Source organism: Notolepis coatsorum (genome assembly GCF_963971535.1).
Source record: "Notolepis coatsorum genome assembly, chromosome: 9".
NCBI lineage: Eukaryota > Metazoa > Chordata > Actinopteri > Aulopiformes > Paralepididae > Notolepis > Notolepis coatsorum.
This window is the reverse complement of record NC_140173.1, coordinates 57,943,132-57,958,087: the sequence shown is the minus strand read 5'-3', so window position 1 is coordinate 57,958,087 and position 14,956 is coordinate 57,943,132. Positions and strand designations below refer to the sequence as shown.

The window sequence follows — 14,956 nt, the reverse complement described above, 5'->3', positions numbered from 1 at the left end:
AATTGGATGGAGAGCCAAAACAGATGAAGACGTGATACTGGCCAGTTTGATCAGGATCTTACAGTGGTAGTGAAAGGGTTAACCTTCTATAGTGTGGTAGTGGAAGGGTTAACCTTCTATAGTGTGGTAGTGAAAGGGTTAACCCTTAGTAGTGTGGTAGTGAAAGGGTTAAATGGTAAGTTCATAATTAGCCCCACTTCCAACTCATGGATGATGTTGTAGAAGGTCCTGTCTGTGGTGCAACCGGACTCTTCAATTATGGTTGTAGATGGACCTTCATGATCAATATAGGTTTAATAGTGACACACAGGGTACAAATGGCATGTAGGTTAACTGAGCTTGGGCTCTTATCCTGGCCAGCTGGGAGACACCGAGGTGGAGAAGGGGATCCAGCTCTCTTGTGGATAGAGAAGGGTGTGGGTCTTGGGGACATTGTCTCTCTAGGTGTGAGATTCAAGCTATTGTTAGCACAGACAAAGGGATTCCTCCATAATACCCATCCCCTCCTCAGTTATCCATAAAACGAATGTAAAGTTAATGGGGCCACTGTTAACAAGCATATGCTGGAGGACAAACCTCTTTGCTTTGGGTTCGCTGTGGAGTAGGTTTCAGGTGGGTCTCACTCTCCGGTATGAAGAACAGCATCGATATGCATGGATAGCATATATGTTATGATGAATTGACAATGGGGGACCCTGTTGTAAACAAGACGAAAGTCTTTCTCTGGTCTGCATCCCCTTAACAATTGTATGTATTGAGCTGTACTGTACTGTACCCATTCTGCAATCTGTTAATAAAATTGTCAATCAATCAATCAATGGATTGTGCTGAGAAAGGACTGTACTGGTCCGACAACATTGATAAGAACCCGTTCTAGTGACTCTGGCTGGTCACCAGATTTTGCTCTGAACAGGGTAAATCTGCATTTTGTTATGATACCTCTAGCTCATGGAATTAACTCCAACAGTCCTTGAGGCTTGAGATTCTCCGCGCTGTTGCAGAGTTCAAAGCACTCAAAAATGCCATTTCTCTATTTTGACCGATTTCTGAAATGCGCGACACATTGGGCATTTCTGAGGAATCCTCTCGGCTGAGACAAGGCGATTTGCACACCTTTGTTCTACCGCATGCGGGAGCAAACAGGAGGTCCGACCCCAGAGGTTTTTAAAACCTTGATCTCCAACCTTTGTCAATCAAGTTGTACGTGTCTTAGTTGATTTGTTATTCTTGCTTTTTGCTTCGTCTTGTTGTCTCATTGTTATGATTTTATATGCTTTTTTTTGTTGCTTATTTCTGTACATACACTCAATGTGACTGTAAATGAGGGAAACCTCAGTTGCCTTTCGAGTTTAAATGAAGGTGTAACATCCCACCTAGTTGTACAGTGTACCCAACCCCCCCCCCACCCCACCCACCCAACCACCTCCAATGTACAGTTTCTACGTCAAATGTATATACTCTCTTTTCTGGACTCTTTTTGTATCACAAACAGTACTGTATTTGCAAATCTGGTATGTCATAAATGTATAGATGTAACAGTACTGTCTATCTGTATGTCGTGTATGTCATATATGTTATGATGAATTAAAAATGGGGGGCCCTGATGTAAACAAGACGAAAGTCTTTCTCTGGTCTGCATCCCCTTAACAATTGTATGTATTGAGCTGTACTGTACTGTACCCATTCTGCAATCTGTTAATAAAGTTTTCAACCAATCAATCAATCAATGGCCCTGCCCTATTCTCCCCACTCATGCATCATGCATGGGCTTCTCCCCCCACCTGTACATGGACTACCCTCGCCTGATCCGACTCTCCTCGTGCATTTATGTTTGTTTAGTATATCTATGTTCCTTTGTGTTCTCCCCCTCTTGCTTTGTCTCCCGGTCTACCTCTTGCCCTTCATGTTCCCCATGTCTGGCTTAGTACTCTTGTCTTGTATTGTGTATTCCGTTTAGTCTGTAGTGCGCATGTTCTGTCCCATGTGTGTGTCTTGTCTGCCATTGTTGTAGTCCTTGTAGTCTTTGTCCAGTCTATTTCCCATCCCAGGTGTCTCTCGTTGTAGTCAGCCCTCCTAGTGTGTCTCGTCTGCCAATTAGCCATGTGTGTATCAGTTCTGTGTTTCCTTGTCTCTGTGTGGGTTCATTGTATTTCGCGGTTGTTTCCTGGATGTTCTGTGCTCTCGTTCGATGTCTCCTGTATCCTCGTGTTTGGTATGTGTTCCCCGTGTTAGTTTTGAGTTTGTTGTGTTACGTGTTAGTCCTTGTTTTGTTATTAATATACCTCCTTGGACTTATAACCTCATCCACCTGTCTGCGACTGGGTCCTGTCCTCACCACCAACCGTAACAAAAGGTTTGAAATTAAATTAAATAAGCAGGGGATAAAGAGCGGCTAAGTGGCGCAGTGGGCAAGGCGCTCGCCACTAACGCAGGAGATGCTGGGTTCGAGCCCAGCTCTCGGCGTTGCTTCCGGCTTGGCTGGTAGTTCATACTAACACAATTGACAGTATTAGAGGGTGGGAAAGCCGGTGGGTGGAGATCGGACGTTGTGGACAGCGACTCCTACAGGTCGGTCGGTGCGCCTGTACAGCAGAATCAGGAAGTATCGGGGGCAGCGTGTCCCTCCCATGCAGACCCCCGCCGCTGAGAGATCGCGCTGTGCAGGTGAAAAGATGCGACGGCTGCCTCCTCGTGTACCGGAGGGGACACGTGATGCAAGGCTTCGTCCACATTGCAGCCGACAAGTGGGAGGCATGGTCTAACAACGTTCGAGACAGGGGAGGGGAGAATTGGATAATACGAAATTGGGATGGGAGAAAAATGGGGAGAAAAAGTAGATAAAAAAAAATAAAAAATAAGCAGGGAATAGGGCTATGGGTACACAATTCTGAACTTACCCATTAAATACTTTGTCCATAGTGGCTATCTCTATTGTAACTGAGGGGTTACAAAACCCTGACTGTATTAAAGATTGTGATAGATTAAACCACTGCTAGGTATGTACTTTAATTACTGGCCAGACAGTACATCGAATAGATATGGTGGACACTCATAATAATACGGCATTGACAAAGAAATAGTATTTGAGGGTATTTTATTATTATGCAACATTAGGTTAGAGAATGAGAATTAGGGTCGCGCTTGTATGGCGAAGAATATGCATAAAGTCAGTCAGTAGCATAAGTCACTGGGAATAGAATGATTCCTACGATGGGTACTAGGCTGACGCCACCTGGCGTATAATAGCAATTATAGAAGGCAACGCTGGTACCGTCTGGAGACACTGGGTTCCTCCCAGAGTTGTAAGGTCTGGAGGATAGAGGAATGTTCGGATACTCAGTCTGATTCAATGAAGAATAAGGGGATTCACGTACAGAAGCCAGTCCTTGTAAATCCAACGATCAGCAACAAAAGCAATAACTGTAATCCAATGCTCGATAGCAAACGATGATAGCCAGCCAGCCTCGGTCCATGAGGCCAGCCCGAATGTAAATCCTCACGAGGTTAAATCCCAAACGACAGTGGAAATTAACGATGCTCTTCTCCGGGTAACACGTTCCACAATCAATATAATCCAACCAGTAATGGTTCTGCAATCGCCGCCGCTGGTTCTCCTGTGCACATGTCCAACAGGTTCTCCGACTAGGCCTCCTCGTGTGCTGGTACTAAGGTATTTAGACCACACGCACTGGCTAAGGTCCACTAGCTAACACGAACGAACCGCTGGGTAATGCTACACACGAACGAACTGTGGTTGGCACGATATACAATAAATGAACGACTATTTACTTCACATTAAACTAGGTCGAACTTGACGTTACTGCATTAAACTCTGACACTTTACTATTCCATTCGCACGTGGTCCTCAACGCTCTGTTAGACGCACTGCTGTTCACTTCACTGTTACCGAACACAGACAGACTTTAGACGAACTGCTGCTGTGCGCACCTGCGCCGTATATATACACTAGGGGTTATCTAGTCCCAAACCTCAGTTCTTGTCTGGAATCAATACGCTGTCTCCGGGCATGTTACGACATGCCTGGGCTTGTCTTTGAACCTGACTTTGGGGGCTTGTGGGCTGGCGCCTACGGGCGTTATCCAATAAGGAGAGTGAATATTACTATGGTTCGAACGCAGGTTTAAAGGGATATACCGTGTATATATAAATAATATACAATGTATATAAAACAATAAATGTAGATTCTCAGCTTTAATCTGGCCCTTCACAACAGCCGCCTCCTAATTAGTCCGCACCTAATTAGTTAAGGGAGACAGATTAATAGTCCAGTCAATTGCTCAATATCTGTTGTGAGGAGTAGGGCAATCTACAAAGTCAGTGGGTCATGGTCGTCATCAGGGGAGTCAAGGAGCTTCGGCAACTCTATCAGCCTCGCCACGGGTCGGGTGTAGGTCCGCCCTTGGACAATAACTTCTGCCGCTCTGACCTTCCCGTCGGCACCAGTGATCACTTTGCTTACGCGGCCGGCCGGCCACATAGCTTGGGGTAGTGACTGGTCTATGATCATAACGACTGTGTCCACTTGTAAGTTGTCTCTGTCCTTTACCCACTTCTGACGGGTTTGGAGGGACGGTAGGTAGTGGAGGAGGAAACTGTTCCAAAACTGGTCAGCCAATACTTGACTGTACCTCCACATTCTTCGGCCGTTCGCTTCTTCCGGTCTGTACACCGCCTGTGGAAGGGCAGGGTCCAGCCGCCCCATCAAGAGAGTGTTTGGGGTGACTGGGTCGACGTCTGCTACATCACTTGAGACGTACCCGAGGGGCTTTGAGTTCAATACGCCCTCGATCTCCGAGGACTTCTTCCGCCACGGTCTGGGCCCCAAGCACGGCGTACAGAGCTGTCTTTATGGAACGGACTTCTCTTTCCCAGGTTCCCCCGAAGTGAGGGGCGTTCGGGGGGTTAAACTGGAATTCGACCTGATAGGGAGCGAGGTGGGTCTTAAGTTCTGGGCCCATGGCCTGGAAGCTCTCTCTCAGTTCTCTTTCTCCGCCTTTGAAGTTTGTCCCTTGATCAGACAACAACGCAGACGGTTTTCCTTTTCTTGACATAAATCTCCGGAAGGACATGAGGAATGAATCCGTACTCATGGTCTGAAGGAGTTCTATATGTACTGCTCGGGTGGTCATGCACTTGTATACAATGCCCCACCTCTTCTCTGTCCCTCTTCCTTTCTTAACGTAGAGCGGGCCGAAGCAGTCCACGCCCGTGGAGTGAAAAGGCTTCTCGCCGAGTCGGAGGCGGCAGGGAGGCAGGTCGGCCATCATGGGTATACTGGGCTGTGCTCGCCACTTGCGACAGTCTAGACAGGTCCGCTGGAAACGACGTACTGCTTCTCTTCCTTGCAGTATCCAGTAACGACGTCGGATCTCAGCGAAGACTCTCTCTGCCCCAGCGTGGTGCACATCCTCGTCGTATTTCTTTATGATAAGCTCAGTGACCTTGTGTCGACTGTTGAGGACGATAGGATACTTGACGTCATCCGTTAAGTCCGGGGCCCGTCTCAGACGACCACCCACCCTGATGAGGCCATGGGTGTCGCGCTCTGGGGCCAAGTGGAGCAGTCGGCTGTCTGAAGGGATTGGCTTTGTTCCCTGCAGGCAGTCTAGCTCATCTGGAAATGAGTCTCTTTGGGCTCGTTGTAGCAGAATGAGTTCTGCCTCTGCGTAGTTCGATGCGTCAATGTCTGTAGTGGGGGGAACCTCAGAGTGGTGCCACAAGAATGTTTTTATCTGCGCACTCTCAAAGGTTAGGCAGTCGTCTATGTTAGGGTCAGTGGGGGCTGGGATGTGCGTCAGCCCACAGAACATAGATTTCTTGATCTCTGCCTCCTCTTGACTAGCCTCCCGTGGGGTGGGGGTAGGCCACTCCTCCTCCGGGAGCTTGAGGAACTCAGGACCGTCACTGTAGATATTGGGACGTGTGAGGTCATCTAGGGACATCCCCCGTGTGATGACATCGGCTGGGTTCTGTTTGGTGTCAACGTACCTCCAGCACGCTGATCCTACCAGGTCTTGAATCTCTGTGACTCTGACTCCCACGAAGACCTTGTATCTACAAGAATCGGACTGGATCCATGTGAGTACGGTCATGGAGTCTGACCACAAGATTGTTCTTTGCACCGTTATGGTGAGTTCACGTTGTATCAACGTGGCGAGTTGCGCGCCTACCAGAGCTGCGCAGAACTCTAGACGCGGGATCGATTGTTGCTTGCGGGGGGCTATTCTTGAGCGAGCCAGGATGAAAGCTGTGTGTACTTCTCCTCCCTCCTCTCGGGCTCGCAAGTAAGCCACCGAACCGTAGGCTACTTCCGAGGCGTCACTAAAGACGTGCAGGTCCATCTGGCACGTCTCCAGCCGCACTGTGGGTGGGAAGTAGCTCCGGCGAATGTTCACATTTTGGAGCGAGCTGAGTTCTCTCTCCCACTCTCTCCAGGTGGAAGCTAGGTGGTCGGGTATGGGGTCGTCCCAGCCCTGTTCCTTGTCCCACAGTTCTCGCACAAGCATCTTCGCCCGAGTGGTGTAAGGTAGGATACACCCCAGCGGGTCGTATTGGCTTGCGAGTGTTCTGTATACGCTCCGTCTAGTGGTCGGTAGAGGGGTCGACCTTCCCTGCTCCGGGGTCAGGGGTGTGTGCTTGTAATGGAGCGAGTCTGTTTTGAAGCGCCAGACGAGGCCCAATGTCATTTCCTGTGCTTCACCTGGGGTGGTCGCCATCCAGGTCTCGCTGCTTGCTGCCTTTGTCTCTGGGGAGAGGCTGCGAAGTACTTGAGGGTCACTGCTGGCCCACTGCCTAAGATCGAAGCCGCCTTTGATCAGTGAGGCACGGAGCTTAAGCAGGAGGGCTTCGGCTTCTTCTGGCGTCGAGACGCTTTGTAGACAGTTGTCCACGTAGAAACTCCTCTCTACGCTTTGTCTGACCTCCTCGTCAGCTTCAGGGTCTTCTGTCACGTGTTTTTGTAGTGCGAACGTAGCACAGCATGGGCTGCATGTGGTGCCGAAGGGGAGGACCTCCCATTGGTAGATGGAGGGTTGCTCATCGTTGATCCTCTCTCTCCATAGGAACCGCAGCAGGGGCTTGTCCTCCTCCACCAGTCGCACCTGCAGGAACATCCCTTTGATGTCGCCGCTGATGGCCACCTTGTCTTGGCGGAAACGTAGTAGTACGCCGAGGAGGGAGGGGCCGAGTGTCGGGCCGGGCAAGAGTAATTTATTCAGGTTTTGTAGTCCGATCTGGTAGCTGCAGTTGAATACAATGCGGTTCTTGCCGTTGTGGTGGACCTTGTGGTGGGGCACGTACCAGGATTCAGTCGTCTGGTCGGCCTCTTGATTGTCAATTTTCTGGATATGTCCCGCTGTGATCAGTTTGTCGATCTCAGCGCGGTACACAGTGGCTTGAGTGGGGTCCTTGGCTAGACGCCGCTCGGTGTTCAGTAGATAGCGTTCTGTCGCTTCTTTTGAGGCGTGGAGGGTGGGCATCCCCTCTCGCCTCAGGAGTGGAGTTGCGTATCTCATCACTCCGTCGACCTCGACCCTCTTTGTCTTCTGCTCGAGGAGAGCTATGGCATAAGTGTCTTCCTTTGAACTAACTAGTTTCTTTTCGTTCTTAAAGGGCATCGCGTCTAATGTCCATAGTCTCTCGACGTGCTGCAAGAGGGTGGTGTCGTCTTCGTTTATCCTCGTGTAGAGGCAGCGAGTGGCTGTCGGTCGGTTGGAAGACCCGGAGAGGGGGCCTTGTAGTGTCCAACCCAGGCGGGTCTTGACCGCTGCTGGACAGCCTCTGGGCCCGATGTGGACCTGGTCCGTTGGGACGATGAGGTGTGCGTGGTCGGATCCTATGAGCAGGGTCGGGGTGGCGCCGTCGATGGGCGGTATAGGTAGTTGACGTAGGTGCACGTATTTCTCCGTCAGCTGTGTGATGGGGTAGGTATACCGTGACAGACCTATGTCGTGGCTTGTGAAGGCGTTAGTGATGCTATACCGCTTCTCGGGCTGCTCGACCGCTGCTATCGTGAAGGAGACGTTTTCACCCTTTATGGTCTTTAGGTCTCTTCTAATGGTACGGATTGTCATTGTTTCTTCGGTACCCCGCAGACCCAACTGGGCTGCGGCGGAAGCGAGGAGGAGAGTCTTTTCTGACCCATCATCTAGGACGGCGTAAGTGTCCATGACCTTGTCCTCGTAGCTTAGGAGCACTCGGACCACCTTCAAGAGCACTCGGGAGCTCCCGCTCTTCGCAGGGTCTATATACATGACATTTACTCTCGAGCTGCTTTGTGGTACGGGTCTCCTCTTGTTGCTGTCGTGCAGGACCTCCAAGTGGGCGCCGTCGCACTTGCTGCATCTTTTCTTTAGGCGGCACTCAGCTGCCATATGGCTGCGCGCGCAGCGGAAGCAGCGGCGGTTGGCTTTGATCCACTGACTCACCTCGTCAGCGGTCAGCTTCTTGAAGGTGTCACATTGAGACAACCAATGTTCATTTTCACAGTACTGGCATGCAGTCTTCCACTTTCCCTTCACGTGGGGGGTGTTGTGGTTCTTGTGCTGCGGCACTGACTCGGCCTGGTGCATAACTGTCACTGACCGGCGGTTGTCATTGAACCTCCGCGGTCCATCTCTAGGGCTAGAGCCACTCCACACGAATGTGTCCAGTCGTAGACTGCTAACCTCCCTGGCGAGGAAAGCAGCCAGGTCTAGGAGGGATGGTTCTGGGCCGTTGGGGTCATGGTGGTCTTTCTGCCGCCGAAAACGCTCTTGACGGGCTGGAGGGAGCTTCTCCAGTATCCGCTCCACGTTAGAATTTGCATACAGTTCATATCTCCCCTTCTCCTTTTGGGACCCCAGCATCCCCACGAGGGATTGTACCTTGATAGAGAGGTCATCCAGTGCTCTATTGTCTTTGGCTGGGGGGAGGCGGTCGATATCTCGTATTTCTTGGATCACGTAATCCCATATGCGTCCATAGCGCGCGTCGAGGGCCACCAGAGCAGCTGAGTATGGGGTGCTTGAGTTCGAATATGCCAGCGCTATGTTATGCGCTCTGGGCACCTTCAGATGCTTGAGGAGGATGGCATATTTATAAGACTCGTCGTGGACATCGGACATTATAGTCTCTAAACACATGCGTAATTCTGTGTACTGTGCTCTGTCCTCGCGCGTAAAGTCTGGGAACGTCGGTGTGCCAAGGTAAGACGCCATGGATGGCTGGGACACCGATGAGCGTAGGGGGAGAGGCCTCCTGGGCGAGTCTCCCCGTACGGGTGGTCGTGGGTTAGTACTGGGTGGGTACCAGAGGCCGGGCCCCCAGGTGCTGTTCCTCGGTGCTGACTGTACATCAAACTCACCCTTGAGTTGGGTCGGGGGTTTGTAGCGCAGTGACTCGGGGCTGAGGTCGGGGCTGTACTGGGCCTCCTGGTCCGAAGTAGGTTCGTGCTGGTCGGCTTGATATCCCTCCTCTTCCTCCGCTAGGTCTTGGAGTCTTCTAGTTAGTCTCTCGGCGACGTAGGCCGGTTCTTCCCGTTGGCTGGGTCCCGTGTAGCTTTGTCGGGTAGGGGAAGGTGCCCTAGACCCGTGTCGTGATGATCTCCGGGAGCTCCGTGTGGAGAGAGGGGGGGTCGCCCTGGCGATCAATTGTTCTATCATCTGCGCCTGTAGCCGGTCGCGCTCCGCTTCGCGCTGTGCATTGGCGTGTTCTCGCTGGATGTTCTCTTCCGTCTGGAGGCGTCTCTCCTCCAGTCTGATGCGTTCGTGCTCACTCCGTTGTTGCGCCTGGAGGCGCTCTCGTTCCGCTGCAGAGTGTTCGCGCTCACTAAAGGCTTGTGCTTGGAGTTGCGCGTGGAGGCGCTCTCGTTCCGCTGCAGAGTGTTCGCGCTCACTAAGCGGCTGTGCTTGAAGTTGCGCGTGGAGGCGCTCTCGTTCCGCTGCAGAGTGTTCGCGCTCACTAAGCGTCTGTGCTTGAAGACGGTCGCGCTCACCCTGGAGTCGGTCTCTTTCGGTTGAAGCTGTCAGCGTGGCGATCAAGGCTTGCGCCAGTCTCTGGTCCGCCTCGCTGGGGGATGACACTGACGGAGGTGATCGGGCGCTGACAGGGCTTGGTGGAGACCTGTTCTCTTGGCGCGCTCCGAGGTCTATCTCTTGGGCGCGGTACTCTTCTCTTGGTTGCGCACCGAGGTCTGTCTCGGGTACGCGCTCTTGGGTTGGTTGTCCCGCTTGGTCCCCCCCGTGAGCTAAGTCAGTTTCGTTTGAACCCACTGGGGTCTCTACTGGAAGGGCCGACAAGTCGATAGGATTGGGCATGCTTAAACTATCCGTTTTATCCGTATTTAACGTCTGTTTAGATAAGCTAGGGGGTAAAACGAAAGCGAAGTCCTCCAGATATGGAGGTGGCTGACGTTTGCGCTGCGGGCGCTCTAGTTTGGGGGAGCCGTTTGGAGAGTGTCCACCGCTGGCCATATCAATATTAATATGATATTAAAGATTACTGATCTTTACCCTCCGGCTCGAAGGACCAATTGTAACTGAGGGGTTACAAAACCCTGACTGTATTAAAGATTGTGATAGATTAAACCACTGCTAGGTATGTACTTTAATTACTGGCCAGACAGTACATCGAATAGATATTGTTACGAAGGATCAGATTAAACCGAATATATATATTTATTACTTGAGATATATTGTATAGTATTTGTATATCGTCTGATATCCCTTGTATATTCTTTGTACATATACACGGAATATCCCTTTACCTAGTACAGACCATAATATTTCGTTCTCCTATTGGACAGCGATCCCCTAGGCGCCACGGCCATACCCCCAATGTCTAGTTCAAAGTCACCGCCAAGACATGCCTGGACATGACCGGCTCTGCGCAAGAATACGAGACAGAAATAAGGCTGGTACTAGATTGTTCACCTAATGTATAAATACGGCGCAGGTGAATACAGCAGTATGTTACCCAATAAGTTGAAGCCTCACACCACGATACAACGTGCTGTGAAGTGGGCCCGTTTTGCCCCAAAATAGAGCCTTGAGACCGCGTGCAAATTGATAGCTGAAGTGTCAGAGTTTAACGCTGTATCGTCGAGTTCGACCTATTCTATTATTAAGTAATAGTCTATTATGTATAGTGTATCGTGCGGCTACCGTTCTACAGTGACCAGCATTACCAACGTTTCATCGTACCGAGCTAGTGTGCTTATCCAGGCTGGGCGGCTTAACCTGGTGCCGTCATCCGAGGAGCCCTAGACGAGAACCGTGTGGATATGTACACTGGATAACCTACACCGGCGACTACAGAGCCCTTTTCGGCTGGATTATATTTGCTTTGGTCCTGTAGCTGATGGAGCGGATAATCGTCTACACCCACAACTGTGTGGGATTTACCCTGTGAGGAGCAACGTCGAGCCCGCCTCTAGGACCCCTGAGGCTGGCTAGCTTTCCTCCATGCGGCACTGCATACCGGAGAATAGCTGTTGTTCGTCTGCGGATCAAGGGAGTATTGCACTGTCTCCTGTACCTGGAGTCTCCTTATTCCTCGTTGACCCAGACTTTCGCTACCGACAAATCCTCTCCCCTGCTGGCCTACAACCGGAGGGACCCTATTAGTATCTCCAGCTGCCCTACTAGTGTACCATATATAATTCTTATGATACAGGTGGTATTAATTATCTCCTGCGTAATATTCTCATGGACTTACGCTCTTGACCTATTCATGCACATTCTTCGCCTTACAAGCGCAACTCTCAATCTTGATAAGTAAAGTAATGTAAGATAATCTTCGTGCTGCTAATAAATATTCTTCTAAACAGTATTTGTTGTGAAGCCGTGTTATTGTGGAGGTGTTCATCTCATATACATGTGTACTGTATGGCCAGTAGTAATGTACATAACTCAGTAGTGGTTTAATGATACCATACTTATTCAATACAGTCAGGGAATTGTACCCCTCAGTTACAGATATGGTGGACACTCATAATAACACGGCATTGACAAAGAAATAGTATTTGAGGGTATTTTATTATTATGCAACATTAGGTTACAGAATGAGAATTAGGGTCGCGCTTGTATGGCGAAGAATATGCATAAAGTCAGTCAGTAGCATAAGTCACTGGGAATAGAATGACCTGGCGTATAATAGCAATTATAGAAGGCAACGCTGGTACCGTCTGGAGACACTGGGTTCCTCCCAGAGTTGTAAGGTCTGGAGGATAGAGGAATGTTTGGATACTCAGTCTGATTCAATGAAGAATAAGGGGATTCACGTACAGAAGCCAGTCCTTGTAAATCCAACGATCAGCAACAAAAGCAATAACTGTAATCCAATGCTCGATAGCAAACGATGATAGCCAGCCAGCCTCGGTCCATGAGGCCAGCCCGAATGTAAATCCTCACGAGGTTAAATCCCAAACGACAGTGGAAATTAACGATGCTCTTCTCCGGGTAACACGTTCCACAATCAATATAATCCAACCAGTAATGGTTCTGCAATCGCCGCCGCTGGTTCTCCTGTGCACATGTCCAACAGGTTCTCCGACTAGGCCTCCTCGTGTGCTGGTACTAAGGTATTTAGACCACACGCACTGGCTAAGGTCCACTAGCTAACACGAACGAACCGCTGGGTAATGCTACACACGAACAAACTGTGGTTGGCACGATATACAATAAATGAACGACTATTTACTTCACATTAAACTAGGTCGAACTTGACGTTACTGCATTAAACTCTGACACTTTACTATTCCATTCGCACATGGTTCTCAACGCTCTGTTAGACGCACTGCTGTTCACTTCACTGTTACCGAACACAGACAGACTTTAGACGAACTGCTGCTGTGCGCACCTGCGCCGTATATATACTTAAGTGGTTATCTAGTCCCAAACCTCAGTTCTTGTCTGGAATCAATACGCTGTCTCCGGGCATGTTACGACATGCCTGGGCTTGTCTTTGAACCTGACTTTGGGGGCTTGCGGGCTGGCGCCTACGGGCGTTATCCAATAAGGAGAGCGAATATTACTATGGTTCGAACGCAGGTTTAAAGGGATATACCGTGTATATATAAATAATATACGATGTATATAAAACAATAAATGTAGATTCTCAGCTTTAATCTGGCCCTTCACAACATCTATGGTTCCTGTAACTGTGTGATAATGATTTAATAAGACAAACGACCTCCGCAGAGATATGCAAGGTTTCTCCTGTGTAAAATGTGATGTGTAAGATGTGATGTGTAAAAAGAATTTGATGTATAAAATGTGATGTATAAAACGGTGTGTGATGGCGTGTCTTCTACTGATGGAACATCACTACTATTTAGTGTGTGTCTAACCCAGGTCAGCGTAGACCTCTCTGTCTATGCAGTGTGTGTCTAACCCAGGTCAGAGTAGGCCTCTCTGTCTATGCAGTGTACTGTGTGTCTAACCCAGGTCAGAGTAGGCCTCTCTGTCTATGCAGTGTACTGTGTGTCTAACCCAGGTCAGAGTAGGCCTCTCTGTCTATGCAGTGTACTGTGTGTATAACCCAGGTCAGCGTAGGCCTCTCTGTCTATGCAGTGTACTGTGTGTCTAACCCAGGTCAGCGTAGACCTCTCTGTCTATGCAGTGTGTGTCTAACCCAGGTTAGAGTAGGCCTCTCTGTCTATGCAGTGTACTGTGTGTCTAACCCAGGTCAGAGTAGGCCTCTGTCTATGCAGTGTACTGTGTGTCTAACCCAGGTCAGAGTAGGTTTCTGTCTATGCAGTGTACTGTGTGTCTAACCCAGGTCAGAGTAGGCCTCTCTGTCTATGAAGTGTACTGTGTGTCTAACCCAGGTCAGCGTAGGCCTCTCTGTCCTGGTCGCTCCACTCCCTGCTTCCCTCCAGATGGTAGGGGGTGTACTGGGTGAACAGAGACACCACATGGCAGCCAGGGGGCGCCAGAGTAGGATCCAACACAGAGGGAATGGTCATCTCCAGCATAGGCCTTATAAGAGAAGAGAACAACATAGGGTAGTAGTAGTGATGATGATGTCACTCTGTCACAGGTAAACATTGACTGACATTACTACAGAGGTGTGTGTGTGTGTGTGTGTGTGTGTGTGTGTGTGTGTGTGTGTGTGTGTGTGTGTGTGTGTGCGTGTGTGTACGTACGTTGAATATACAGAACCGACATACAGGAGATTGTAATTCCTATAGAATTCGGCCTATTCTACACATTACTGCTCTCTGGTGTACAAAAGTGTCTACATATATGTAAAAAGAATTATATTCCGTTATGTAGACAGATATGGATATATATATATATATATATATATATATATATATATATATATATATATATATATATATATATATATATATATATATATATATTAAACTAAATAAGACTCGTGCACATCTGGTTGGACCCCGACTGGAGGTGCAGGTCAGCGCAAGGGAGATATATAAACTAAAGGGAGAATACCTTCAAGGGAAAGAAGGGACCGCACACTCCACAGGACTGGTTTTTGCTTTTTATTGTTGCACAACGCGTTTCGCTATCGCTTCCTCAGGTCCGCGTTATGTTTGACCCCTGTTAAGGGTTTGCCCCGAGTGAGTCTCGGACCCGGGTCTCCCACGCCGCGGGCGACATCGCAGACCACTATACTAAGGGTGCTTTCACATATAGTTTTGGTGGACTCTGTGCGGTTCTGGTGGTGAAGTTGCAACATTGTTGCATTCATCATTTGGTTCGTCTGCATTCACATAGCAATTTGTCAAGCGCACCAAACTTTCTGAGCAATGTCACGCGGTCGAAAAGGGCGCTCGTCTATTGGACAATAGAGAGTGGAAATGTGTGTGTGCGGCTGCGAGCCCGTGTGTGCACGCGCGCGCGTGTGTGTGTGTGTGTGTGGACTGCGAGCCCTGTCTGACTCCAGATCAGCGGAGGCGGAGTTTTTTATTTTGACGTGGCATTGATCC

At 49.5% G+C, this 14,956-nt stretch overlaps 1 protein-coding gene across 1 annotated transcript in view; it reads right to left on the bottom strand.

Moving 5' to 3' along the window:
* pyroxd2 (pyridine nucleotide-disulphide oxidoreductase domain 2) overlaps window positions 1–14,956 on the bottom strand; it is a gene marked incomplete at its 5' end in the record, with an annotated part of 76,826 nt that overhangs the window by 35,045 nt on the left and 26,825 nt on the right. The window contains one exon of the mRNA XM_084321436.1: window positions 13,825–13,979. Coding sequence (XP_084177562.1) covers window positions 13,825–13,979 — 155 coding nt within the window. The remainder of the gene's footprint in view (window positions 1–13,824; window positions 13,980–14,956) is intronic.